At 33.7% G+C, this 27,252-nt stretch overlaps 1 protein-coding gene across 8 annotated transcripts in view; it reads right to left on the bottom strand.

Annotated features, from left to right (window-relative positions):
* The window catches only part of RyR (Ryanodine receptor), a 371,941-nt gene that overhangs the window by 62,839 nt on the left and 281,850 nt on the right, over positions 1 to 27,252 (bottom strand). For 4 of the 8 annotated variants that reach the window (XM_069842181.1, XM_069842183.1, XM_069842185.1 and 1 more), the window contains 12 exons: positions 26,639 to 26,741; positions 26,412 to 26,547; positions 24,171 to 24,252; positions 23,891 to 24,054; positions 21,473 to 21,662; positions 17,329 to 17,444; positions 17,049 to 17,206; positions 13,337 to 13,516; positions 12,372 to 12,500; positions 7,527 to 7,685; positions 6,841 to 7,050; positions 5,648 to 5,760 (listed from right to left, as the gene is read on the bottom strand). In XM_069842181.1, coding sequence (XP_069698282.1) covers positions 5,648 to 5,760; positions 6,841 to 7,050; positions 7,527 to 7,685; positions 12,372 to 12,500; positions 13,337 to 13,516; positions 17,049 to 17,206; positions 17,329 to 17,444; positions 21,473 to 21,662; positions 23,891 to 24,054; positions 24,171 to 24,252; positions 26,412 to 26,547; positions 26,639 to 26,741 — 1,740 coding nt within the window. The remainder of the gene's footprint in view (positions 1 to 5,647; positions 5,761 to 6,840; positions 7,051 to 7,526; positions 7,686 to 12,371; positions 12,501 to 13,336; positions 13,517 to 17,048; positions 17,207 to 17,328; positions 17,445 to 21,472; positions 21,663 to 23,890; positions 24,055 to 24,170; positions 24,253 to 26,411; positions 26,548 to 26,638; positions 26,742 to 27,252) is intronic. The other 4 variants (XM_069842182.1, XM_069842186.1, XM_069842187.1 and 1 more) reach the window with 1 other exon arrangement.

Below are 27,252 nucleotides of genomic sequence, written 5' to 3'. Positions count from 1 at the left end.
GATAGCTATGCTTATTTGTTTGTAATGTTATAAACTTGTTGTAATTTGTACAGATTTTAGTTCCGTGGGCTACCTTACATCAGCCAACAATGTTTCGTGGAGAAGTGTCTGGCTTTTATAAACCTGAGTGTCATAATGTGGCGAACAATACAGAAAATAGAAGGGCGTGTAGTTTACCTGAGCCAGGCGTTTCAGATATTAGTATCAGTAATAATGACGTAGAATCAATTTTTTCCCGATGACTTAAATAGGGTGAAAGGTGATAGTAATCCTATTTCTGACAATCCTACAAGGTGAATAATAAATTAATTCCTTCGCAATCATATCGCTAAATGAAGTTACGGTACTCGAAATATGGAAAGTGATTTTAATCGGGGTTCGGGATTCCACTAGGTAAATAGTTCTATGAAACAATCCCTACTTCACTGACACTTGATGCAATAAATACTTCTACCACAGTACCCTCTTTCCCTGTATCTTTATCTTTTGTGTATAGACAGATATTGGAAACAGTTCGAAATAAATGAAAGGTGTTATTCCAAGTAAATAATTAACCAATTATCACAAATTAACTAAATAGACAAACAGAACGGGAGTTAGAATTAATACACGCAAATATTTATCCCACATATTAAATGGCAGTAATTTGTTAGATTAAATAAATTTTTAGAGCCTTTCATAAAACTAATATCTTAAAATATAACTTCATCTAGTTACCGCATTAAAATTTTAGATTTACGAACAAAATTTATGAATACTATCGATTTTGTTAATTGAATTGTTGGTGTACTACACAAGAAATCAGGAATAATAAATAATACGGAACATAATACTTTGTGTAGTATACTGGTACCAGTACATCAATCTTACCATTGAAACACACGTTGAAGTATTTGTAATATTGTAATGTTACAGTTGAAAGCAAATTAAAAATGGTGATAGACGCAGAACACGCAACTGGCTTCAACAACTTGACCACATATTATATTCTACATATGATACAAATTAAGAAAAAGTACTGTACTAAGAATGATTAAAATTTTATACTCTGTTAGGGATAAAGTTGATGGCGCTAAAGCATTTAGGTACTAGAAATCATAATGGCTGTAAATAGTACTATAAGATCATCAACAGATTAAGATTAAAACTAAACAAAGAAGATAAAATTCAGAATTGAATTAAGAAAGCCAGAGGAACAAACATTAAGTGCAAATGAAAACATATACATATACACCAAGTAGACTGATCACTGATTAGACAAGAGCAAATATAGCAAACAATAGGTACTGTTTTTAGTTTCATTTATATAAAAATTACTATAAATTACATTCATTCAATTAGAAATAAATGTTAGTAAGTTAAAAGCTTAGTGTGTGTGTGTAAAAAAAACTGAAACTCAAAATGGAAATATCACAATCAAATAATTTACACATTTGCTTACCACTTTGCTGTACCATTTTAATATGTAATACTAATGGTTTTAATGTTTTATTCAATAACGAACAAAGAAAATATATTTAAAGCATCCTGTAGAAATAATTACCGGTATTAAGATAGAATTCATTAATGAGATGAAGTAATGAGATAGGTTTCACGTTTTCTTGCAAAAAATTAATATCAGAAGCATTGAATGTCCAGTACAGATAAATTATTAACATTTTCAGAAAGTATTGAAATAGTTTATCATTGTTATTAGCCTTTAAAATGTTTAATTTTTATACTTTGTGATTAAAGATTCTCTAAGCATAGAATCTGCACATACTTTCTCATATTTTGTACTTCATTATTCAGTACAGAACATGTTTATCTATTTTTACCAATTCTGAAAGTTTCACATTTAGCAAAAGATTTTTTTTTTATTATTATTTTATGTATTCGTTCTCCAGTTTCATCATAAATGTATATTAATGCTTCCTCTTCTCTCCAAAAAAAAGCTGATGTTGAGATATCCAAAGAGGGAAAAATTATATCTATAGAAAATTAACATTGCGTACTCATCTTGAAAAACAATAATTATTTTATACTGTATTGGCCGGAATCTAATACCATGTTTTTTTTTTTCTTTTGCACAAAAGAGTCATATGAACACTGTACTCATTTCACAATTGCAGCTTAGGCTGCCCAGAGAGTATAAGATTGGTTGCTTAAAGGCCCTTTAGGTTAAATTTAATGTTTTTATAACTTAAGAAAGAAAGAAAATCTGAATGTTGTAGGTCGATTCGTTCTCTAGCAATCCTCTCTTGAAGTTTTGTTTCACGGTGATGAGAGCCAGCTGACAAGCAAACATTCTCATGGGGCAGATAAAAAAGCTATTTCTTTTTTTCTTCCACCATGTTAATAATGCCAAAACAAGTGCTTATACGAATTCTGGCCACTCGAACACAATTACAAGGACCATAAAAAAAATAAGTTTCCTTGGGGGCCATGTAGAGAAATAAAACACAATTACGATAATGCACGTGCACGTTGAGCCAACCTGGTGAATGAATTTCTTGAAAGTGAAGATATGGATAGCCAGCGAGGTCTCCGGACATGAATCCTATAGAGCATGCCTGGGATGCCTTAGGGAGAAGAGTTGCAGCCCGCCAGCCTCCACCATGGATAATTTTAGAGCTCCGTACTGCTCTTAGTAAGGAATAGAATCAATTTCCAATAGAGTGGAAAACATTAAATTAATAATGAATTATTTTTATTGAAAAAACAAATATGCAAAAAATACCAAAATTTGAAGATCACATTCCGAAAAGAAAAAAAAGAGGTTAATGTGAGGTGTGGTTACTCCTGATGGCTACACATGTCTCACAACGACGTGATTCATTCTCTTCCCTTCCTCTGTGTCGAGAAAACGACAAAATTACTAAACATGTGAATTGTAACAATACTGCGAAAGAACTCGGGGAATTATTGCCATGCAAGTACCGTTGCCATCAGTTGAGCTATGCTCTCATAGTTAACATACAGCAAGTCACTTATTTCTAAACAACACTCTTTGATGAAGATATTGTTTTTAAACTTAGCGCAGCACAGTATGGCTGGACTTAAGAGTTGTCACGTTTTGCCGACAAATAAATCGCACCATGTGAGGAATGAGACGTGCAATCCTATTTACATGAAGTATGAGTAAGAACTTGCAACACTGTAAGTCTCCACATTGACTTGAGCAACCGTACCTTTTGTGCTGATCTCTAATTATCCTACATATTAGTCATTGGCTAGATTGCTGTATGTTATCAGTGTCAAAGAAATGCAGTGTTAATATATATGTTTATAGAAGAAATATTTGTATGTAGAACCGATAGTAACAATAAATCGTGGCTACTGTACCTCTTTTCTAATGTTACCATTTGAGTCAATGTATAGCTCAAAATATTGGAGAACTGGAAATACAGGCTAATTTGTTTAAATATGCTCTAATATCTGCAAAATCGAGATTTTTTTAACCAATCACGAATAGCTTTAATCGGGATTCGGGATTCCACTAGGGAAATAGTAGAATCCTGCCTAAATCGAGATATGTGGCAACCCTAACAGCTCCTTAGTGGCAAGGGGCTGATGCAACCCGCAACACAGAATAAAAGATACAAATTTCTTTTTAATCCAATGCCACCAGGTTGTCTTTCGACATTTCTGGTCTTCTCTCCTGGCTGTGGCTTAGTTGTAACCCACTTCTGAGGTTGGGGCGCCTTAATAATTCATCATACATAATGATATTCAATTTCGTTCCCGGTCGTATTTTCGAAATCTTTATTCCGAAGACCTTCATTTTTTAATGGCCTTATTTCCAAAAATTCTTATTTCCGAATGCTGTATTTCCGAAATGGAACAGTTGTTCCGAATAGACAGATTTTCGAATCCCTATTTCCGATTCAGAAACACCATTGTTTCGTTTCGTTGCTCAGTAGTAAAGCACAGGCACGGTATACAAAGATACTGCAAACAGTAGTCTAGTACAGAAAGCACAGGACCTTACAATCGCATTAAATCTGCCAGCACGTGCATCATACATAGCATTAATACAGCTCTTCCTAGCATCCACACTACAGCAGGCTTCTTCTACTTGAGTCAGTCGGTCTATCAACGTGTTCAAGCGGAAGGCCTGCAGGCGACCTACAATGATGCAAATGATCGCCATGTAAAAATCGAGATACACATGCTTCTGGCACTGGCATACGTCCCTCCGCAAGACGTCAAACGATACTTCAGGGAGCTTCATAGCGTCGTGGATGATGATGTTCTCTCAGTAGTGGATTACTTCGACGTCAATTATATCAACGGTACAAGAGCCATATGTAGAAGACCTGCAGTACACCGGACCAATAACCTCAGTGAGGGTTTCCACAACAGACTTCAGGTCGTTGTAGGAAAGGAACACCCGAGCTTCTACTCAGCAATACAGAAATTACAAAAGGAGCAGAGGGATACCGAAACGATGCTGCGGGGGTTTAGAATGGGTCGGACCATACGATGTCAACCTAAAAAAAATGGATTCAGCTTCAAAACAGAATTCGCAGTATTGTCCGGGAATATGACACATACAATAATGATAACTGTCAGATGGAGTAATTGAGAACACTGGGGCATCAATATTCACTTTAAAAATTTACTCTGTAAATGATATATGAATAATAAATAAAATGTAATAGTTCGGAAATATCAATTTTCGGAAATATAATTAGGAAACGTTCGGGAAAAAAAAAGATTCGGAAATTTGGCACAGCTGGAAATAGGGTTTTCGGAAATAAGACCAGTCGAAAATAACGGTTTTCAGAATAAAGATTTCGGAAATACGACCGGGAACTGGGAATCATTCAATTTATTTCATACACATCATAACCTACAAACATCCAAACCTACAACCACCAACCACTTAAAATTGCGAGCAATTACAGGAAATCTATGAATTCCATGTCATCTTTTCTACATTTGGAATTACTACATTGTCTCCTAGTATGATGATGATGATGATTATGATAATGATGAAAGACTATTATTTCCCCTCTTTAATAAACATTTTCTTGCTGTAAATGACTTATTGCATGTTCAATATTTTAATTTAAATAATAGTACGGAGAAATCATCTGTAACCAACGTGTAACTTTATAAGTTTAAAATATAACTATTATGTACGGTACCAAGTTTTGTAAATGTAATAATCTTAAAAACAGTGACAAAAAGTAAAATACTGTACTGCATTACCTTCTACATTCACTACCGGTACTTCATCTAACTACCGTTACTTTTAATTGTATGATGAAGTATGTGCAATTTATGCTCTATTTATATGTTAGCAAATATTTAACATTATACTCCATTACAAATAATATTTTCTTTGACGTTTTTTTGAGAAAGCAGTAGCTTAAATTATAATCCACACTTGGAGCATTTTTTAAAGAAAAATAAGACGCAGTTAAAACGCAAGTACTCAGGCTCTTAGTGGTATTTATTTTGTTACAGATGTAAGAAAAATGTGGAAATAAACATTCTTGTTAATTATACGTTAGAAATTAGTTAGTCTCTGTGTCAAACCTGCTACTCTGTACAACTTATATTCAAGGACACATTGTGAAGTTTGTAAAAAAGTAAAAACAAAACAAACAAGGGCAAGCTCTACACTGGCACAAGTACATTTCATGGTTTTTACTTATACCTTGGCAGAGAATGCAGTGATGTTTGTCGGAAGCAGGCAATGACAGCACGCTTCCTCTGCGTGGAAACAACTGAACGATAGCTGCCTTTACTTTGTTGCTGGGGGTGGTCAATCTACACAAGGAAATAATAAAGTGGGACCGTGCCGAGGTAGTTCACTGTCAAAGTGTACAAGTTCAGTTAAGGGGTGAGTTCACCCCTCTGTTGAAAACTTATGGCCTATCAGATATAGGAACCAACCAGGAGAAACAGCATAGCAGAATGAAATATAAAATAAGAAGCAAAATTATAAAGAAATAAAAGGTTCAGGGAACAGAATTTTCACCATAAGCAACATTATTTTTAAATACACAATTCATTTATTTTCTAACCTAATACAAGCAAAGTATTAATATTATTATTTTTATTATTGGAAATATGAAAGTAATGGGAATTGGTGGTACTAATTATTTTCTGGACCTAAGTCAATTTTACTTCCACACGTAATATATTGAAACCGACTAAATAAAAATTCTCCATATGGAATTGTACCAATCATCGATAAAAAGTTATCTGCCACTCATTTTGTTTTTCCAGTTTGTAAAATCTTCACAGAAATAGTGTTTACAGGATAATGAGGCAACAAAATTCAATGACACACATTCAATAGTATTTTTTTAATCTTTGTGGCAAATACTGGATAAAACTGCAACAATTTTGATTCACTTCAAAGCAATTTACATTATGCGGTTTACTTTAAAATCTTAAATATTTAGGATTAAGATTGAAACAAATGCTATTAAAATTACTTAAATGAGCCAGAAGGTTATGTCAATTGTAAATTATAAGACTATTTTCAGTTGTACGCTATTCATTTAAGAATTGCAAACTTTTAACTCTTGCATTGACTCTTATTGTTTTTTTGCCAGTATCTCTCGTATTAAGATAAATAAATAAATTGTGATTATCAATTTCATGAATAAAATAATCAATTAACAAAACTATGATTTTTTTTCTATCACCATCTTTTGTTCACTGTTAGGTTCCATAATGACAGATGTGCATGCATATTGCATATTATTGTTCAAGATCTAGATATATACACCCTTCTCTACAAGCAATAAAATTATGCTACTTAGGTACTGAAACTATATTTTATATGAAAAATTATACTTCAAGCAGTCAACACTATGTATGATATAGCAATTCACTCACCATATGTAGCCCATACAGTACTTTTGACATGGCAACAATGCGCTCAACAACATCTTCTATTTTTATAGGCTTTCCTTCCTCATCAGTTTTCTTCTGACCAAGTTTAGAGTACAGATAATGCTGCCATGACATTTCATCAGCTGGATCAATTTTATCAGGTAGGGTGAGTTGTGTATTGGCGAATTCCATGATTTCACTCTCGGGCATTTTCTAAAACAAAAGCAGTAATTAATTTTAATAAGAAATTAAAAAATACTTCAGCATTATTGTCAATACCCTTGTTATTCCTACAAAGTATAGGGCCAGTTTCATGAACATCCATTAAAGTCTAATTAAGCATTGAAGTTATTTTAACAGAAAATTTAACAAAGATGGCGTTTCATCAACATCAACTCGGATTTAAGCAGAAAAGAAAGAGGCGAAATAAAAAAGTTCATAGTGTTACCACAGAAGATGGAGCAAGGATAACAACAGAAATGTTTATGCTTAAAATACTGTCATTAATTGTGAATAAGGAAGAATAATCAAATAATACGTAACTTACTGTATAGAGTTCTATTCGCACACATATTTTATTCCATTAAGTTTATGTAAGAGTATGACAGTTTGAATTAAGTAATTAAATTTAAGAAATTCAAAAGTACAAGAGTTTAAATTTCTGGTAATTAAATGTTAAAATATTTTACCCTAAGGAAGCGATCCTTGCAGTGTTGAACCAGTTCTTGTTCTCTGCCAGCAAAGAGGTTCAGACCAACAGGCAGCAGTCTCTTGAGGCAGGCTACCATCAAGCTAGCCTGCAGCTCCTTGTCTTTGTCACGTTTTTTGTCTCGGTGTTTCTTCTTTTTCTGTTGTAACAATATGACAAAATATAATTCTATTATTATCAACTCTTAGTTATAAAAATGAAACAAAATTCTTTTGGTTGTCTCTAAGAAAACCTTGTATGTTCAATATTAAATTCACGAAATAAAAAGGAAATGTCATAAAAAGTTGAAAAAGAAATTTTCTTCCGCAATTAAAATTTCAGCACTCATAAATAGCAATGTAGTATTAGTAGTAGTAGAAGTGTATGGTAGATTTGATGACCATACCTAACATAATATGAGGCACAGAAATGGATTATGCATAATAAAATGTTGTTGTTGTTTTCTAATGCCAGGCGTTTGACAATAAAGTCATTTGACCTCTTGCACTCCAATATTTTTCAAAGATAATATCATGGCCAGCCAATGAAGCACAGATTTTGAGGTGTTCCGAATCCATTTCTTGGTTTGAGTTGCACAATGGGCAGTTAGGGGACTGATATATTCCAAATCTATGCAGGTGTTTAGCCAAACAATCATGGCCTGTTGCCAATCTAAATGCAGCTACAGACAATTTTCGTGGTAAATCGGGAATTAACTGTGGATTTTCATTCAGAGAGTTCCATTTTTTCACTTGGGATTGTGTTATCAAATTTTGTTTGTTGAAGTTTAAGTATGTAGATTTAATAAATCTCTTCACAGAGTAATACGTAGATTTAGTAACAGGTCTGTAAGTAGCAGTGCTGCCCTTCTTTGCTAAAGCATCCCATTCTCGTTTCCCAGGATTCCACAATGGGATGGTATCCATTGGAATACAATTCTTTTATTGAGTGATATTAATTGAGAGAGGATTTTAGTTATTTCTGCTGTTTGAGATGAAGGTGTGTGTTTAGAGATGATTGATAGAATAGCTGCTTTGGAGTCTGACAATATAACTACATTCTTAAATTTATTGATGTGGCATAGAAGATTCCTGAGACTTTCACTTATTGCAATGATTTCACCATCAAAACTTGTTGTTCCATACCCAAGAGATCTATAAAGTGAGAAGAGACAGCACGTAACACCTGCACTGGCACCTTGTTCTCTGGAGATCAAGGATCCGTCAGTGTATAAATGAAGCCAGTTTTGTGGAGGGTACCTAACATTAATTGTCTCTAAAGACAATTGTTTCAGTATTTCAGTGTTTACTTCTGATTTCAGTATTTCTTCTGTTAAGTTTAGATTATATTCCATATTTAATAGAGTTAAAGGGTTGGTTTAATTTGTAAGTTTCAGATTGGCAACAGGCCATGTTTGGCCAAACACCTGCATAGAATTGGAATATATCAGTCCCCTAACTGTCCATTGTGCAACTCAAACCAAGAAATGGATTCGGAACACCTCAAAATCTGTGCTTCAGTGGCTGGTCATGATAATATCTTTGAAAAATATTGGAGTGCAAGAGGTCAAATGACTTTATTGTCAAACGCCTGGCATTAGAAAACAACAACAACAACAATTTGTATGTTTTCTTTTAAATTCGGGATATTGATTTTCTGTTTTAATTCTTGAACAATGGATATGAAACTTTTTTGAGTTTTCAATCTACAGAGAGAACTGTATGAATGCCAATTGTTTCCTGGTAATCTGATAAGTTTTTCATATTGAATCAGTGCTTTTTCTTCTATTGTCATTTTGATACTGTTAATATTAGTGAGGAATCTCATAGAATCTATTGAAGTTGTTTTGATTCCACCAGTAATGAGTCTGAGAGCTTGGTTTTGAACATATTCTATTTCGTTTATGAAAGGTGAAGTAATTAAAATTTCTCCGCAGTATGTCAGCACTGGCTGTATAAACATGAATAATAAAATATGATATTGCAATTTCTTCAAATATATGTTTTATAAAAATATTCAGATCGTGAAATATAAGAACCTAATCACTGAAATGAAAAGCATGTGTCCACACCTGTGGAGTAACGGTCAGTGCGTCTGGCTGCGAAACCAGGTGGCCCGGGTTCGAATCCCGGTCGGGTCAAGTTACCTGGTTGAGGTTTTTTCCGGGGTTTTTCCTCAACCCAATAGGAGCAAATGCTGGATAACTTTCGGTGCTGGACCCCGGACTCATTTCACTGGCATTATCAGCTTCATGTCATTCAGACGCTAAATAACCTAGATGTTGATACAGCGTCATAAAATAACCCAGTAAAAAAAAAAAAAAGAAAAAAAAAAAGAAAAGCATGTGAACAATAAAAAATTATATTTTTAATATTATAGTGACGAAACTATGAACAAACCATATTCACTTCAAAATATACTGAAATAGCAGTAATAGTATCTATTGCCCAGGCACTTGGAAGTTCTCCATTCGCCTTCTAGCTTCCCAGTATAATTTAGAGTCCGAATCCAGAAGATTTGACGCCAAAACTGGACATTTTCGTAGATGTTCTTGATTCATCAGAGTTTTCTAGGTTACACAGGATGTATTTTGGTAAACTAAAAATCCCAATTTTAAACAGGTGTGCTGCTAAACTGTCATGGCCAGTTACTTACTTACTCACTTACTTACTGGCTTTTAAGGAACCCGGAGGTTCATTGCCGCCCTCACATAAGCCCGCCATCGGTCCCTATCCTGAGCAAGATTAATCCAGTCTCTATCATCATATCCCACCTCCCTCAAATCCATTTTAATATTATCTTCCCATCTACATCTCGGCCTCCCCAAAGGTCTTTTTCCCGCCAGCCTCCCAACTAACACTCTATATGCATTTCTGGATTCGCCCATGCGTGCTACATGCCCTGCCCATCTCAAACATCAGTTAGCATTCGAAATTTTGCAACTGCATCATGTCGAGAAGAATCAGGTATACAGAATGAACCGTAAAGTAATGTCATTAATTTTAGGAAGTTATTCTTTGAGATTAAAAAAAAAAAAAGTTTAATACAATTTTTCTGGTTTTTGCTTCCTTTCCGAGATAAAAATTGTTTTATACGAAACATTTCATTGCATGTTTCGGGAAAACCTTTGATTTAATTCCAAGTCTATCATCAAATTTAAGAAAGTAGTGTATTATAATAAATGATTGAAAGAATTTTAGTTGTTCTTTAAATATGCAGAAATTTGATCCAAACAAATGTAACATTTAAAAATTTATTTGCAGAACGAAAAGTTGTTATTGTTGTTTTCTAATGCCAGGTGTTTGACAGTAAAGTCATTTGACCTCTTGCACTCCAATATTTTCCAAAGATATTGTCATGGTTAGCCACTAACGCACAGATTTTGAGATGTTCTGAATCCATTTCTTGATTTGAGTTGCACAATGGACAGTTAGGAGACTGATATATTCCAATTCTATGCAGATGCTTGGCCAAACAGTCATGGCCTGTTGCCAATCTAAATGCAGCTACAGACGATTATCGTGGTAAATCGGGAATCAACTGTGGATTCTGATTCAGAGAGTTCCATTTTTTCCCTTGAGATTGTGTTATCAAATTTTGTTTGTTGAAGTCTAAGTATGTAGATTTAATAAATCTTTTCACAGAGTAATACGTAGATTTAGTAACAGGTCTGTAAGTAGCAGTGCTGCCCTTCTTTGCTAATGCATCCGCATTCTCGTTTCCCAGGATTCCACAATGGGATGGTATCCATTGGAATACAATTCTTTTATCGAGTGTTATTAATTGAGAGAGCATTTTATTTATTTCTGCTATTTGAGATGAAGGTGTGTGTCTAGAGACTATTGATAGAATAGCTGCTTTGGAGTCTGACAATATAACTGCATTTTTAAATTTATTGATTTGGCAGAGAAGATTCCTGAGACTTTCACTTATAGAACGAAAAGTTACATTTGTTCCGATCAATTTTCTGCTTATTTAAAGGACAAAACTAAAATTCTTTCAATAATTTATTAGAACAATACATTGTTCTCTTAAACTGACTGATCAGATTTGGAATTAAATCAATGGCTTTCCCAAAACACGCAATGAAATGTTTCGTATAGAAAAATTTTTATATCGAAAAGGAAGTAAAAACCGGAAAAATGGTATTAAACGTTTTTGTTTGAAATATCTCAAAGTATAATTCTCTGAAATTAATGTTATTACTTACGGTTCACCTTGTATATTCTTTTTGAGTAAGCAATACTGACCAAGATTTATTATTACCGTTTTCTTAAAATTTCTTTAAAATTTTTATTTGAAATAGTGTTTGTATGAACAATTTGGCACTGTGATAAGATATCTTTTTCAAGGGTACCGATACTTGTAATATTTTAATTCCTTTCTTTGCCAAACAATTTGCAATCTCATTGCCCATAATACCGCAATGGGCAAGGATCCATTGGCAATACAGCTTTTTATTTTGTTTTGCCAGTATGTGTAGGGATGATTGAATTTCTGCGATTTTGGGATTTGTAGGAATAGGTTCTCGAAAAAAAAAAAAAAACAGTATTATAAAATGGCAAGAAAAAAAAATAACTCTGCTAAGAAATGCGCTTTCTGACATCATTTTCAAGTTTATATATAGGTAATTGTATATTGTTACTTTTAACTTTACATCTTAAAGTTAAACGAAACATACTATTATAGCACTTAATCTAGTCCTCTTTCCTAACAATATTTAACCATTTCTGTGTGCTCAGTAGGGCTAGGCCTACTTATTTTCAAAACATTACTGAGTTTAAGTTATATTTTAATTTATTTTAAACTGGAATCTTACATTTGAATAAATATTACTCAAGCTCACCTTACTACCTCCAGCAACTGGTCCACCTTCCGAAACAACAGCTGATCTGCGGGTTGCTGTTGGCATAATCAGCACCATGTTGTCAATCTCATTGGCAGATATGAAGTTCTGTTCCTCACGCATGAAGTACTACAAGTTAATACATATATTTATCAGTAATTATACTGTGAAATCGAGTTTATAAGTATATAAATGAATGTTATTAAAAATTGTCCGGTAATCAGAAACTGAAGTCTTTAAAAATATATCCATACTTATAAGTAGTAAGAATGTACTTTAATGTGTTGAATACCACAATTTGAAAGTAGCTATGAAGTTCATTCTATAGTTAGAAAGATGAAAGACTGCAAAAAGAAAGCTATTTAATATACACTATTCATCTGGTGCAAGATAAAGTTTCAGATGATCCTCTGAACTTAGATTAATTACAGATATTCCATATTATACTTTTTTGGCTCATATGGCAATAGTACCTGTATAGATAATTCGTTATCTCTTGAAACCAAATGCATTCATAGTAAGAAAAGTAGCTCATAGTAAGAATCTTATGATGGGGGTAAGCGAGCTAGCTAGCTTGCAAGTCGAAGCATTGCGAGGAAGGGAAGCTTCTCAGTTCACTTTTTCCTTCCCTTCACACACAGCCAGGTTTCACGAGATACCGAATGGCCCATACATCGTGTCCCTAAAGTCCCATTATCATTACAATCCTTCATAACTCTGGAACTACATGACACAGAGCAGTATGATTTTTTGAAAAATGTTCTACAACACCTGTCTTGTCATTTTAAAAATAATTGCTTTCTTATTTCATACTTTTAGAGTAGGGTGAACCTCGAAGTCTTAATTAATGCTTCATTCTATAATTTAAACTAATTACTAATTAACTTTACAACTCTTTTACCCTGTTAATTTTTAGAAAATTACCTGGTTGACTAGTTTCGAAGTGAAACTAATTAGTTACTTACCTGTGATTTTGACCAAGTGTTGAAGATGTCTGCAACATGATTATACAGGTCTTCAGCTTCCACTATGTTGTTCTTCAGCCAATGATTACGTTGCTGGTCAACATACTTAATTAGAAGTGGGTAGAAAGCGTAAATATCTCTAACCAGCAACTGCCAGTCTTCTTGAATTTGTGATTCAACCTAAAAATTGTAAGAATGTATAAAACAACATAACTGTATTTTATTAGTTATTTCTAATTATATTTACGACTTTTTTCACTGTCTTCCTACAAGAAACATGCAGTGTTTGTTCTTTTATTACCACCTTTTTCAATTTTACACTTGATTTATTATTATTATTATTATTATTATTATTATTAGAACGGATATCAGCCAAGGGTAAACGTGATCAAGGATGAGAATGGTGACTTGCTTGCAGACTCTCCATCAATCCTAAACAGATGGAAAAACTATTTTGCGCAACTACTAAATGTACATAGGCCAAATAGAAATGATCGGGACGAAATTGAAATACAAACTGCTGAGCCATTTATACCCGAACCCACGCTTTCAGAAGTCGAAATTGCGATAGAAAATCTGAAAAAGTACAAGTCTCCAGGTATCGATCAGATTCCAGCAGAATTAATACAAGAGGGTGGAAGTGCATTATATAGCGAAATTTATAAACTTGTACTTGCTATTTGGGAAAAGGAAATTGTACCAGATCAATGGAAGGAGTCCATAATTGTACCTATTTTTAAAAAGGGGGACAAAACCAACTGTGGTAACTTTCGAGGAATATCACTTCTGTTGACGTCGTACAAAATTTTGTCCAATATTCTTTTGAGGAGATTAACTCCGTACGTAGATGAAATTATTGGGGATCATCAGTGCGGTTTTCGGCGTAATAGATCGACTATTGATCAGATTTTTTGTATTCGGCAGATAATGGAGAAAAAATGGGAGTATAAGGGTACAGTACATCAGTTATTCATAGATTTCAAAAAGGCATATGACTCGGTTAAGAGGGAAGTATTATATGATATTCTTATTGAATTTGGTATTCCCAAGAAACTAGTTCGATTAATTAAAATGTGTCTCAGTGAAACATACAGCAGAGTCCGTATAGGTCAGTTTCTATCTGATCCTTTTCCAATTCACTGCGGGCTAAAGCAGGGAGATGCACTATCACCTTTACTTTTTAACTTCGCTATAGAATATGCCATTAGGAAAGTTCAGGATAACAGGCAGGGTTTGGAATTGAACGGGCTACATCAGCTTCTTGTCTATGCGGATGACGTGAATATGTTAGGAGAAAATACACAAACGGTTAGGGAAAATACGGAAATTTTACTTGAAGCAAGTAAAGCGATCGGTTTGGAAGTAAATCCCGAAAAGACAAAGTATATGATTATGTCTCGTGACGGGAATATTGTACGAAATGGAAATATAAATATTGGAGATTTATCCTTCGAAGAGGTGGAAAAATTCAAATATCTTGGAGCAACAGTAACAAATATAAATGACACTCGGGAGGAAATTAAACGCAGAATAAATATGGGAAATGCGTGTTATTATTCGGTTGAGAAGCTCTTATCATCCAGTCTGCTCTCCAAAAATCTGAAAGTTAGAATTTATAAAACAGTTATATTACCGGTTCTTCTATATGGCTGTGAAACTTGGACTCTCACTCTGAGAGAGGAACATAGGTTAAGGGTGGTTGAGAATAAGGTGCTTAGGAAAATATTTGGGGCTAAGCGGGATGAAGTTACAGGAGAATGGAGAAAGTTACACAACACAGAACTGCACACATTGTATTCTTCACCTGACATAATTAGGAACTTGAAATCCAGACGTTTGAGATGGGCAGGGCATGTAGCACGTATGGGCGAATCCAGAAATGCATATAGAGTGTTAGTTGGGAGACCGGAGGGAAAAAGACCTTTAGGGAGGCCGAGACGTAGATGGGAGGATAATATTAAAATGGATTTGAGGGAGGTGGGATATGATGATAGAGACTGGCTTAATCTTGCACAGGATAGGGACCGATGGCGGGCTTATGTGAGGGCGGCAATGAACCTTCGGGTTCCTTAAAAGCCATTTGTAAGTAAGTAAGTAAGTAAGTAATTATTATTATTATTATTATTATTATTATTATTATTATTATTATTATTATTATTATTATTATAATCATCATCATTATCATTATCATTATTATTATTATTATTATTATTATTATTATTATTATTATTATTATTATTATTATTATTTCCTGTTGCTCCCAGTGAAATTTTTCACTCTACTTCTAAAATTTTTCACTCTATTCCTATCTCCTGTCATTAATTATTGACATTAATTCTCCTAGCCATCTACTCCTATCCACTCTTCTGTCCGTCCGTCCATCCATCCATCCATCTATTCACACGCATGCTGCAACTAATTATAATTGCATGCTGCACACAGTACTTCCCTATTATGTCAGCATTTATGCGGACATATGTGCTTTTTGATAATAAAAATAGTTGTCCGCATACATTTTTGGAAATCCTCTAATTTGTCCACGTTTTTCATATTGAAGTCTTATTTATTTATTTATTTTTGTTTCGTTTGGTCTCATGTTGCCGTGAGAAGCTTATTTGACTACAATGCTGTATATCCGATGTATCCTTCATTTTGTTAATTGTAAATAGCAGTAAACTTATCAAGCAAGTTATTAACCCTTTGAAGCACAAATTAATTTTTTATGTTTTTCATATCAATTTTTTTCAACATTTTAACTCTGCACACAATTTCAAAACATAGATGGCACCACTATGTATACTTAACAGGTAGTTCCTTGGTGGAATATCTGTGCCTTATAATTTAGAAAGAAAAAAAAAACGGTGGCTCTTCTGAATAACCACTATGCTGCAAAGGGTTAAATTCCATCGATTCTGTGAAAGGCCTGTTTCAGTGAAATTTAATTTCCGACATTTTACATGTAACATATGTTTGGCTATTTGTATAGTAAGTAACAAGGAATTGTTAAAGAAAATCAGATCAAGTAATAAATATGCAGAAGCTACAGAAGTGATATAAATGACGAAATTGGTACAAGGAGTTCGTTGGTGAGAGGAATGTGTCAGCATTTTCAGATTTCAGAATATAGTAACCCTAACTATTTATGTATAATTGACCAAAAGTAAGGAGTACCGGTATAATAAGAACTGTTTTCAGATTGTGACTCTGCTTGCTTCTTTGCCGTAGATTTCGAAAGAATGTCCAACCTTAGACACAAAAAATTACTGCTCCCCTGTAGTGTGAATTTATCTAAGTCCATTTCGGGCAGTACCTGGTTCACACGACTAGGGAAAGGATGTTTATTTTGCATCTAATTTACTCATGAATATATCTTCGTTATAGATTATTCATAACACTTGACATATAAACAGACAGAAAAGCAACAAATAAACAAAACAAAGGAAAAACAGAGCAGAGTCGTGCATAAGAAAATCCTTCACGTAAATCTAAGCTCTCATGGAATCAAACGAAGTCTTCCGAAGGGGACTTAGAGTATGACAGTCGGTCATTTTTTTGTCTAAGACATACATAATACTTAATTATTTAATTAATATTGTACATCTAGATTGCACCGAATTTTCAAAAGAAGAATTGTTAATTTTTTATTCAATCATAGTAACCAACGATTTAACAGTCAGCAATGAGTAAAAATAAATATAATTTAAAATATTACCTGAGAGGTGTCATCGGATGAAGACTTGATGAATCCTCTCAATGATTCTTCTTTATGATACATGTTATCTGTTCGTTTCTTCACACGTTCAGCCAAAGGTAGGAATGGTTCTTTCAGCAGTTCTTCGGATGAATTGATGATAATTTGTTGTGTGTATGCTGAATAAGAAATAATGATTTTAATCAGAATTTCATTCATTGTTAACTAGCGAAATAGGTAATATAACATAAAAACGGACATACACACCATCAAAATGTAACATTTTAATCTTTAGGTTTACCTGCAATCCTTGTCATCCAAGGAGCATTCTCATTACCAATGTTCTTCTTGATAAGGTTAAGAACATTTTTCAATAATTGGTTCATATGTTCACTTGTGACCATGGACACGTGTGTCCTGGAAGAGATGTACATTAATTTATTTTTGATTAAAATATCAGCGAATTGAAACTGCCTTACAATATATAGTTATCTCATTTAACATGAACTGCAAAGTACTCTCCTAATATTCATCATCAAATCTTTTATACCTCCTCTTCCAGGGAGCATTATGTCTACTCCTACGAAATTACAACCAAGGAAATAGCAACAACGAATATGAAAGAGAAATGCTTTATTTCATTATTTGTGACATCTCACTGATATTAAGCCAGGTGGCAAAATGATATTCCTTCTTCACAGATTGTGTTGTTACTGGCTTAAATGTATCATGACATACAAGGAATTTCCATTGAAATAGATTACCAGTACCTATATAATAAGAAAGCATCACTACCTTCCCCTATCATGCAATAGTACATTATGCAACGAGCCTATAATGATAGTAATTAAGACGCGAGTATGTTTGTTTATGAAACGAGCGCAAGCAAGTTTCATAATTTTCATACGAGCGTCTTAATTACCATTATAGGCAAGTTTCATACGACTTTTTATGCTCGACCATATTTCTAACTTGAAATTATTCAGAAGTATTCATTTTATTTGTATCTGACTGAAGATCGGAAGTGACCTTGTGCATAGCTCGTGAATTGTGAGATGTGCGCAGACACGAAAGTATTGATTTTTTCCGAGGAACAATAATGTCATTGACCTTGATGTAATGTAGAGAATAACATGAACTAATTTTGATATAACCTGGAAATTGATTTAGAATTGAAAAACGAGATGACAAATTGAATTTATTTGAATATTATTTACAATTGACGCTAATTATTATAGTAACAGAACATAACCTTCTGCGACAGTATTGGATTTCCAGCCTCCGTGACGTTTCCCTCGTCTTTTGATTGCATATCCGAGAATATTAATCGAAAACCTGAACTTTAATGAATAGGTGTACTTTAATGACATGCATTAAAAGACTGCTACCAGGTGTATAATTACTACATTTCGGCATGATCGAGCATAAAATAATATTAAAAAGCATCCTTACAACCAGACATCGGATTCTAGGGCAAATGCCTATTTTGTTTCTTTAGGAGAAAAGTAAAAATAATTATTAATATTTGTGTTTCATGGAAATTGAAAGGTATTCAAAGAGTTTTATAGTGCCCTAAAATGCCCTAAAACGGTTATTAGAGCCTAATTTGTTAATATTCGCCTAAAAATGCCTAACTCACTGTAAAGTTTCGCATTTTGTTCTTACTTTTTATAATTTATACATGCATTCACTGCGAAATTTAAGGCATTTAAAAAGTGGAAAGTTTGCTTCACACTGGCCATGAAACCATTGATAAAGGAAACAAAATGTTTCGAATCTCACAACACTCGCAATAGATTTCACCGAATTTAACATGTTTGGAGGCATAAATGCCGACAAAGAACCAACCTTAGTTTTGAAGCAGGCAACAATCGCAACATGTGCTGCTACCGATTCAGAGATATACTATACTATAAAAATGACTGTTTTCGGTCTGAAACCGATTAGCTGTACTGCCCTTCAGAGTGTCATAAAATCACAATTTTTGGAGAAAGAATGTTTTTGAAATATTTATGAAAAGTCGTAAAACTGCGAATTAGTAGGGTAAACCATTACAAAATATTTAAAAGAATGGCCCTCCTAGTGTTAACACTACCAGGAAATGCAACAATAAGTGGAACTTTGTATTTTTGTCCAATTGAATCTCAATAACAACGGTTCATTTGAATGCTCATTAACAGTTGCTCTTTCCCTCACCTTATTTGTGTTGAGAAGTTTTGAGCGGTAGGACGTTTTCCTGTGAAGTTTAACGCGATAATGCCGAAAAATATAAGTGCAAAATCTACATTGATCCGGCAATGGCTAACAGAATATTCAGAATTCACTTATGATGGAAAAATAATATTCTGCAAGATTTGTAGCAAACAGGTAGGTAACAATAGTTGAAATATATAAATTCTATTAATTTTAATGAGTAGGCCTATAATATTTATACATTGACTGAGCTATCCTCAGGTATAATTCTTTTTAAGACCACTACACTTTAACCTTTTAAATTCCGATAGTTAAAGTATTTGCAGGTCATTAAAATTTTGATTGTTCGAACCCACTAACTTTGTGATAGAAATACGGCAATACAACAATTAAGATTTTATTTTAATTCAGTTTACTTTACATTTTTAGATTTCGCAAGAAAAGAAGTGCCACCTAAAGCAGCATGTGCAAGGAGCGGCTCATAAGGTTAAAGCTCAGCAGAAAAATCAACTGCAACAAACTTTACTAACACAGCCTACTTCATCCAATCTCAGCAGCAATTTCTATGCCGATTTACCCAGAGCGTTTGTTGCTGCTAACATTCCCTGGAATGCAATTGAAAATCCGGTTTTAAGACAGTTTTTACAAAAATACTGCAAAGAAAATATCCCATCTGAGTCGACCCTAAGAAAAAATTACTTAGATAGAATATACAATGAAACTTTAGCTTCCATTCGGGAGGATATAGGCGATTCTTACATATGGGTCTCTGTGGATGAAACCTCAGATCCTATGAATAGGTATATAGCAAATATGGTAGTAGGAAAACTTAGTCCTGATGGACCTTCGATTCCACACCTCGTATGTGTTAAGGAACTTTCGAAAGTGAATAGCCAAGCCATTGCTTATTTTGTAAATAAAGGCCTACAGTCTTTATACTCAGGTAATATAGACGATTCTAAAGTTCTGTTGTTTTGTATTGATGCTGCCTCATACATGGTTGCTGCAGCTCCACTTCTAAAAACATTTTATCCTAACCTCACGCATGTAACCTGTCTAGCACATGGCCTTCACAGGGTTTCTGAAACAATCCGGAATGAATTTCCTCTTGTCAATTCGTTTATTTCTAACACAAAAAAATGTTTTTGTAAAGCCTCATCCAGGATTTCAATATTCAGAGAGAACTTTCCAGATATCCCACTCCCACCTCAGCCGGTTGTTACACGATGGGGAACCTGGATTCAGTCAGTGGTGTATTATTCTAAGTATTTTAAAGAAGTGGTCACAGTTATTGATAAATTACCTGAAACAGATAGTGCAGCGTGTGTGAAAGCAGTGAAAGATTGTCTGAATGACTCACGAGTGAAAAACGATATTGCCTACATAATATCAAACTTTTCTTTCATACCTGCAAGCATTGAACAATTAGAACGTGAAAAACAATCTCTTTGTAGCCAAATAGCAATAGTAAAGGAAGCTCAAGTGAACATACATTCTGCTTTGGGCGAAACTGGGAAAAAAGTTAAAAATAAGTGGGACAACGTATTAAACAAGAATGTAGGATTTTCATTGTTGGAAAAAGTATCAAGAATGATATCGGGATAAAGTGTAAATGTTCCAGTAAGTATTTATGTTTCTATTGCACCTAATTTAAAATTTGCGCCTCTCACATCAGTTTCGGTTGAAAGAAGTTTTTCTGCTTTCAAAATGATTCTCAGTGACAAAAGGCAAAGGTTAACTGTGGAGAATTTAGAAAAAATTCTGGTGGTGTACTGTGCAGATAATTGTAATAAAGTCTGAGCATGGAACTGAATTTCAATAACTTAAAATGAGTAATCTTGATATCAATAATCATTATTTCATTAGTTTCAATATATTAAATTTGTGCAGCTCTGTTTATAAATATAATATAGTATTCTTTTTTAATGTTTAAACATACTTTTTTGTGCGTATTTTAGTGTATAACTAAAAATTTCAGTGAAAGAAATAAGTATGATACCTTGATGTGCCTAAAATGCCTATTTTCATTAAAATAGAGCCTAATTTTACAAATTTTGAGCTTATTTTAGGCGCCTAAAACTGCAATTTTTAGTGCCTAAAAATCCGATGTCTACTTATAACAAATACTCTCAGAGGATTAACCCAAATGGCTCCACTCAGAATAGTCTCATAAAAAGAACATGGAATGTTGAATTAAGAAAAGTGATTACATAAATACATAGTCAAAAAAGACTTAAAATTTTGACACTTACCCTCCCGTAGGGCTTACATTGTCCGGTCCTTGTGCCCACCAGAAAGGCAGATATGAACACAACAGAGGCAAAATGGCATCAATCACGTGAGGAGCATCTGCATAAGTCTTCTCTGATTCAGTAAATTGGTCCACCTCAGTCAGAATAGCTTCTAGTGTTGGCATGCTAGCCTCCATCTTAGCCATCACATCTGGTGAACGAAATGAGAATAAAATAAGTACAGTAATTCATTAATAGTGTTCTGCCCATGGGCAAGTCTTTCACTGCAAACCCAGCATTCTCCAGTCTTCCCTATTTTCTGCCTTCCTCTTTGTCTCCGCATAAAATAAGTATAAGTGTTTGTGACAAAAAGTAAATAAAATAATAAGTGTTTATGTTTTTATTCATAACAAGTGAACAAATAAACATTCTTATTATTATATTTACTCTTTGACACAAAGAAATAAAAAAGAGTAAAAATTCGTCCCTATTCACCCAGTTTTACGGTATTTAATATATGCACTAAATCTTTCAAAAAGTATTTAAGAATTTCCCTGTATTGGTGTCTGTTCAATTAAAGACGTTGCAGTTGCCCTTTAGCCCACTTACAAGATCTCCCACGAGCACGGAAAAGTAAACCCCTTACGTCTCATGCATAATCAAGAGCATTATATCTCTCATTTAAGGAATAAGTGAGGAATAATGGACGATATAGGTCCACTTCTCATTATTCACTTCTAATATACTGTACAGTGTTAAATCTAATAAATGAATGGTCCAGTTGAAATAAATTAGCATAAAATGTATTACACATAATAATGCTCAGTCTGAAAGATTATATAAGTGAAAAGCTTCTTGATTTGAAATTTGATAATAATTTCAACTGAAAAAAAGCTGAAATGTAAAATATAATACTTTTAAATTGAGCTCTGCCTGTTATGTATTATGTTCTTTATCTTCTATTTGCGATATGAACACCTTTGAAATGGCCTACTTTGCAGATTTTTATCACCATAAAAAAAAAAAACATGAAATATGGGATAATTCATCTGAAGCTAAACAGATTTTTGTTTTATAAAAGAAAGTTACTGATAATGACAGTTGTGCATGAAATTACACCATGTAAAAAGATTTTTCAAAATTAAGAAATATTAATCTTACCTTGTGAGTACATTCTTTCCCCGATGTTAAAAACCAAGATACATTTAATACCAATGAGAACATTCGTAATTTAAAAAACAAGACAAATCAGGTCTTCAACCAGTTTCCATTAGTCTGAGCTGTTATAAAAAGGAGTTCACTATTCATGTATTATTTTCTTTCAATGCACTGCCTAATTATCTTAAAGCTTCGAAGGGCCAAGAAAAAAAAAATCAGAACGGAATTGACAAAACTTCTCCACAGTCATACCTTCTGCTCAACTGATGAATTGTTTATGCTTGTAAATTGAATTAATATGCTTATTATGAATTGAATATTTTTATACATCTTGATTATACAACTTTTAACATTATATCACTTCGGAATATAAAATACCTTCACATGTTAATTAACTAGGTTACCTTGTTGACCAGTTTCAGCCTACAGCCTATCCTCAGAACTGGGTAGTCTTCGCGCCTTCTGATTGTGTTTCCTGTGGGGATGTGTTTGTGTAGTGTAAAGTGGAGTCAAAAAGTGTGTATGTTCTGAAATTGAACTGTGTGTTGAGGATTTGATGCAGGAGTGTTTTTGTGTGCCTGTATATTTCGTATTGTTCTAGTGTGTTTAGTTTCCGGTTTTTCGGTTGGAGATGTAGAATTTCCATGTCTGTGTTTATGTTGTTGTAGGTGTGGTTGGGGTTTGTGGTGTGTTATGCGTACAGGAAACACAATCAGAAGGCGCGAAGACCACCCAGTTCTGATGATAGCCAACAAGCTGAAATTAGTCAACAAGGTAACTACTTAATTAACACGTGAAAGTATGAAAGTATAGATCAGACGCTATGGACAGTACTCTATAACAGAGTCGCCATTATGAAAAGGATAATTCCAAGCCTTTGGCGTGAGACGAACTCGATAGCTCAGTGATAGAGTGCCTGACCGTAGAACAGGAAGTCGCAGGTTCGATTCCCGCTCGAGGTTGTGAAATTTTTCTTTCATACCATGGCATGATTGTGACTATAATAGTATTTAAATTCATTAATATGTCACATCAACGGACGTGTATACGTCACCAAACATCGTAAGATGGAGATTATACGTGAAAGTATATATATTTTATATTCCGAAGTGAATATTTTTGTATAACTTTTGACTTGTTCCACATCTCAAAGCTATAATGCTGATTAAGATCTATGGAACCCATTCAATAACATAAATGAAATGAAATGAAAATGAAATATATGTTCCCCCTCCAAAATTATAACTTAAGGAATCAGTAATGACAAAAAAAGATACTAACCCTGTGCTTCCAGGGAATGATCCGCAATACGGTTAAGAAGAGAAAATTGATTGTGTTTGTTGAGATGGGGCTCTAGGAAAGCTACGGGGAATGTTGAAGAGAAAGCACCTAAGCAACTTCCTATGGCGGGACGATGCCTTTCAATTTCAGTCTTCAAATATTTCCTGAAAAAAAGAAAAATCATCCAAAGTTCATATAAATTCTAAGCTGGAACATATAGCTAAATTCCAAATCCAAATTGTGCCTATATATAATTACATAATGTCAAATAAAAACTCACCTGTCTCCTGTTAATGTTCCATCCGTACCCAATGTGTACAAACTTCCCAGCATCTTGTATGAAGCAACCTGGATTTCATCCACTGGATGGGAAAAAATAAATATTTATTATCAACATTCATGTTGATCTACTGACTATTATATTTTTATGTAGAGTCTCTTAAGGGGAGAGGACGATATTTTTTGGTAAAAAATGAGTAAATTTAAAAAAAAAAAAATCTTTACAATACTCTGATATGTGTGGAATGCATAGCATAACATTTTGTGGGTATTTGTGCCCTTATCGGATGTTGAGTCGCCATTTTTAAACTTCCTGCGTTATGGATTTTTAAATCACTCGTCCACTTTTATTGTTGTTTCTGGTAAATTAAATTTTCAAAAAAAAAATTTTTTTCTTTAAAATACCCTTTGATATGTGTGGAATGCATTGCATAACATTTTGTGGGTATTTGTACTCTTATCGGATGTTGAGACGTCATTTTTAAACTTCCTGCGCTATGAATTTTTAAGTCACACGCCCGCTTTTATCGGTTTCCAGTAACTTCATTTTTTTTGCTACATTGCCAGACAAAAATGGATATAATTTCTGAATTGTTAAAGATACATGCATGAAATTTAGAACACACATTCTTTAGACTATTAGGAAACTTTTCTGTGTAACAGAATTTTGTTAATTGATTTCATTTTAAAAATACGTCCGTTTGTTTGCAAGAAAGGAAATCAGAAAATTGTTATTAAATTTTAATTGTTTATTTTACAAACGTAGGGACTAATATCAAAATTCTGTTACAGATAGTTTGTAGAACATGCTTTTGCAAATACATTGCAAAAAACTGTTTGAATCTATCTTTAAAAACGGTTTAGATATATCGGTTTTAGTACAATCCTGCATTGGGTATATTTTTTTCAAATTTGGGCTCCCAAATAATTTTTTTTTAAATATTTTTATTTGGTTGAGTTGTCACAGCTATGAGCTCTCTACATACAAAAAATTACTATTTTACGCCAAATAGGAAAAAAGTTTTTAAAAATTATCATCCTCTCCCCTCAAAGTCTGAAAACTTCATTAAGTATAATTTCACAACTGAGTGAAAACAGGAAGAAATCATGTTCAAATTCTTATGCAAAAGTCTGGAACAAAGCCTTTTGCATATAATCAGCATCACTGCTACAACCACAATTACTACCACTATCATGACCAGTGTGTAGGTATCTTTTGTTTCTTGAAAGAATTTAATTTCAACTGTCCGTATCAATTTTAATTAATTCTTATACTGCTGTTTTGATATAAAAAATGTAATTGCAGATCGTAGTACTGTGGGAACTGCTAATGTAATCATAATTATATTTAAGGTAAATCACTATAGCCCCGTCGCTCTAATTTCCGGCAGCCAATCACGTTGCAGATCGGCTACATTTAAACGTGTGCGTCTTGTGATTTGCTCATGAAGACGTTATTCATTTCTTAAGGCTCGATAAATACTTAATATAATCGCCCGCCATTTTGGCTCTTTCGCTGGCATTCGTAGAAAGCACACGAAGACGTTATTTGCCGCTCAATTATTTGCTGAATTACAGTGCGTTTGATTTATTATCATAGGAGCTACGACATGATAATGTTTAACGTTGTGACAAATAGATTCCTCGTATGGTAGCTCGGCAACGAAAGAACAAAAATGGCGAACGATACTACCTACCTAGACTTTACAGAGCCTTCACTTCTTAAGACGTAAGCAAAGAGGAGGAGTCATGCCGGGAATAACAGTGTCGCGACTTTAACTGGCAATGTGGGACAAATGCAGCCAGTGCTGTAGTTAATCACAACTTTTTTAACTAAAGCACCTAATGCATACTTTCCATATGATAAAGTTTGTGTTTAATTTCTAGACAATTAATTTTCTCAGACAGTCTTAATATGCCATGGTGTATTAAGATCTCAACTGTTCTTCGTAGGAAGGAAATCCATAGATCTTACATTTCTGTTGTATCTCTATAGAATGAATTTCTTGAGGGAAAAGAGAGAAAGAAAGATAGAGAGCAAAAATCCACCACATTCAATTTTACTGTTAAGGGAACATACAACTACGATGTCTCTCTTCATCCCTGAATATGTTGTTGTTCATATGAGATAGAGATGTGAAAAAAAAGTGCTTGTTCCCATAGGTACATTTTTGTATTCTGATATTTCGTGTATACAGGAGTGAAGAGGATATAATATTATGTCTTAATATTTATCACTTACGTAAGAGATCACTTCCATACTCGCAAGCAGCCAAGTGATCAAACATGGCAGTGAGAACTGGCAGCACAACTCCATTGATGTAGAAGAGAGACGTAGATGTTTTCAGATGAGTGCCTCTCAAGTGACTGTAACGACCCTATGCATTCCGAAACATCCCAGATAAGTTATTTACATTGATTACTGATGGTTCAATAGAAGTTATATTTTTAAATTACACAAAAACTTACATCTTGTAGATTCTGTATTGTGTGTCCCAGATCTTCTGCTGTACTGTTGAAGAAGGTCAACATTGAAGTACGTATGAACTCAGGACAATTTTTCACCAGTGATCTGAATATGAAATGAAAAGCTAATTAATTACAAATAATTCATATAATATCATTTATTATACTGTGTCATTCTTGGTAACCGAATTATCATATTTTCCAATAGATTTAAGATCTACCAATTCAAACTGAGCTGATAATGAGGCATTTTTATATACAATAAATAGTATACTGTGATACAATTGTGGGAAGTACCTTAAAACAGAACCAAGGAAAAATCTGAAAAAACGAGCAGAGAGAGTTTTTTCAATTTCCGAGATTCTGTTATGCACTTCACATGCATGTATTGCATACTATTTTTTGGACGATCGTTAATTTAAATAAATAAATATAGCTATAAATTTTTAATGTTTAAAAAAATTATGGCTTATTTAACGACACTTGCAACTGGTGAGTTTATATCAGCGTCGCCGGTGTGCTGGAATTTTGTTCCGCAGGAGTTCTTTTACATCCCAGTAAATCTATTGACATGAGCTTGTCGCATTTAAGCACACTTAAATACCATCAACCTGGGC

The sequence above is a fragment of the Periplaneta americana genome, chromosome 12 (genome assembly GCF_040183065.1).
Source record: "Periplaneta americana isolate PAMFEO1 chromosome 12, P.americana_PAMFEO1_priV1, whole genome shotgun sequence".
Taxonomy (NCBI): Eukaryota; Metazoa; Arthropoda; class Insecta; order Blattodea; family Blattidae; genus Periplaneta; species Periplaneta americana.
The sequence above is the reverse complement of the archived record's forward strand: the minus strand, read 5'-3'. Positions and strand labels throughout refer to the sequence as shown.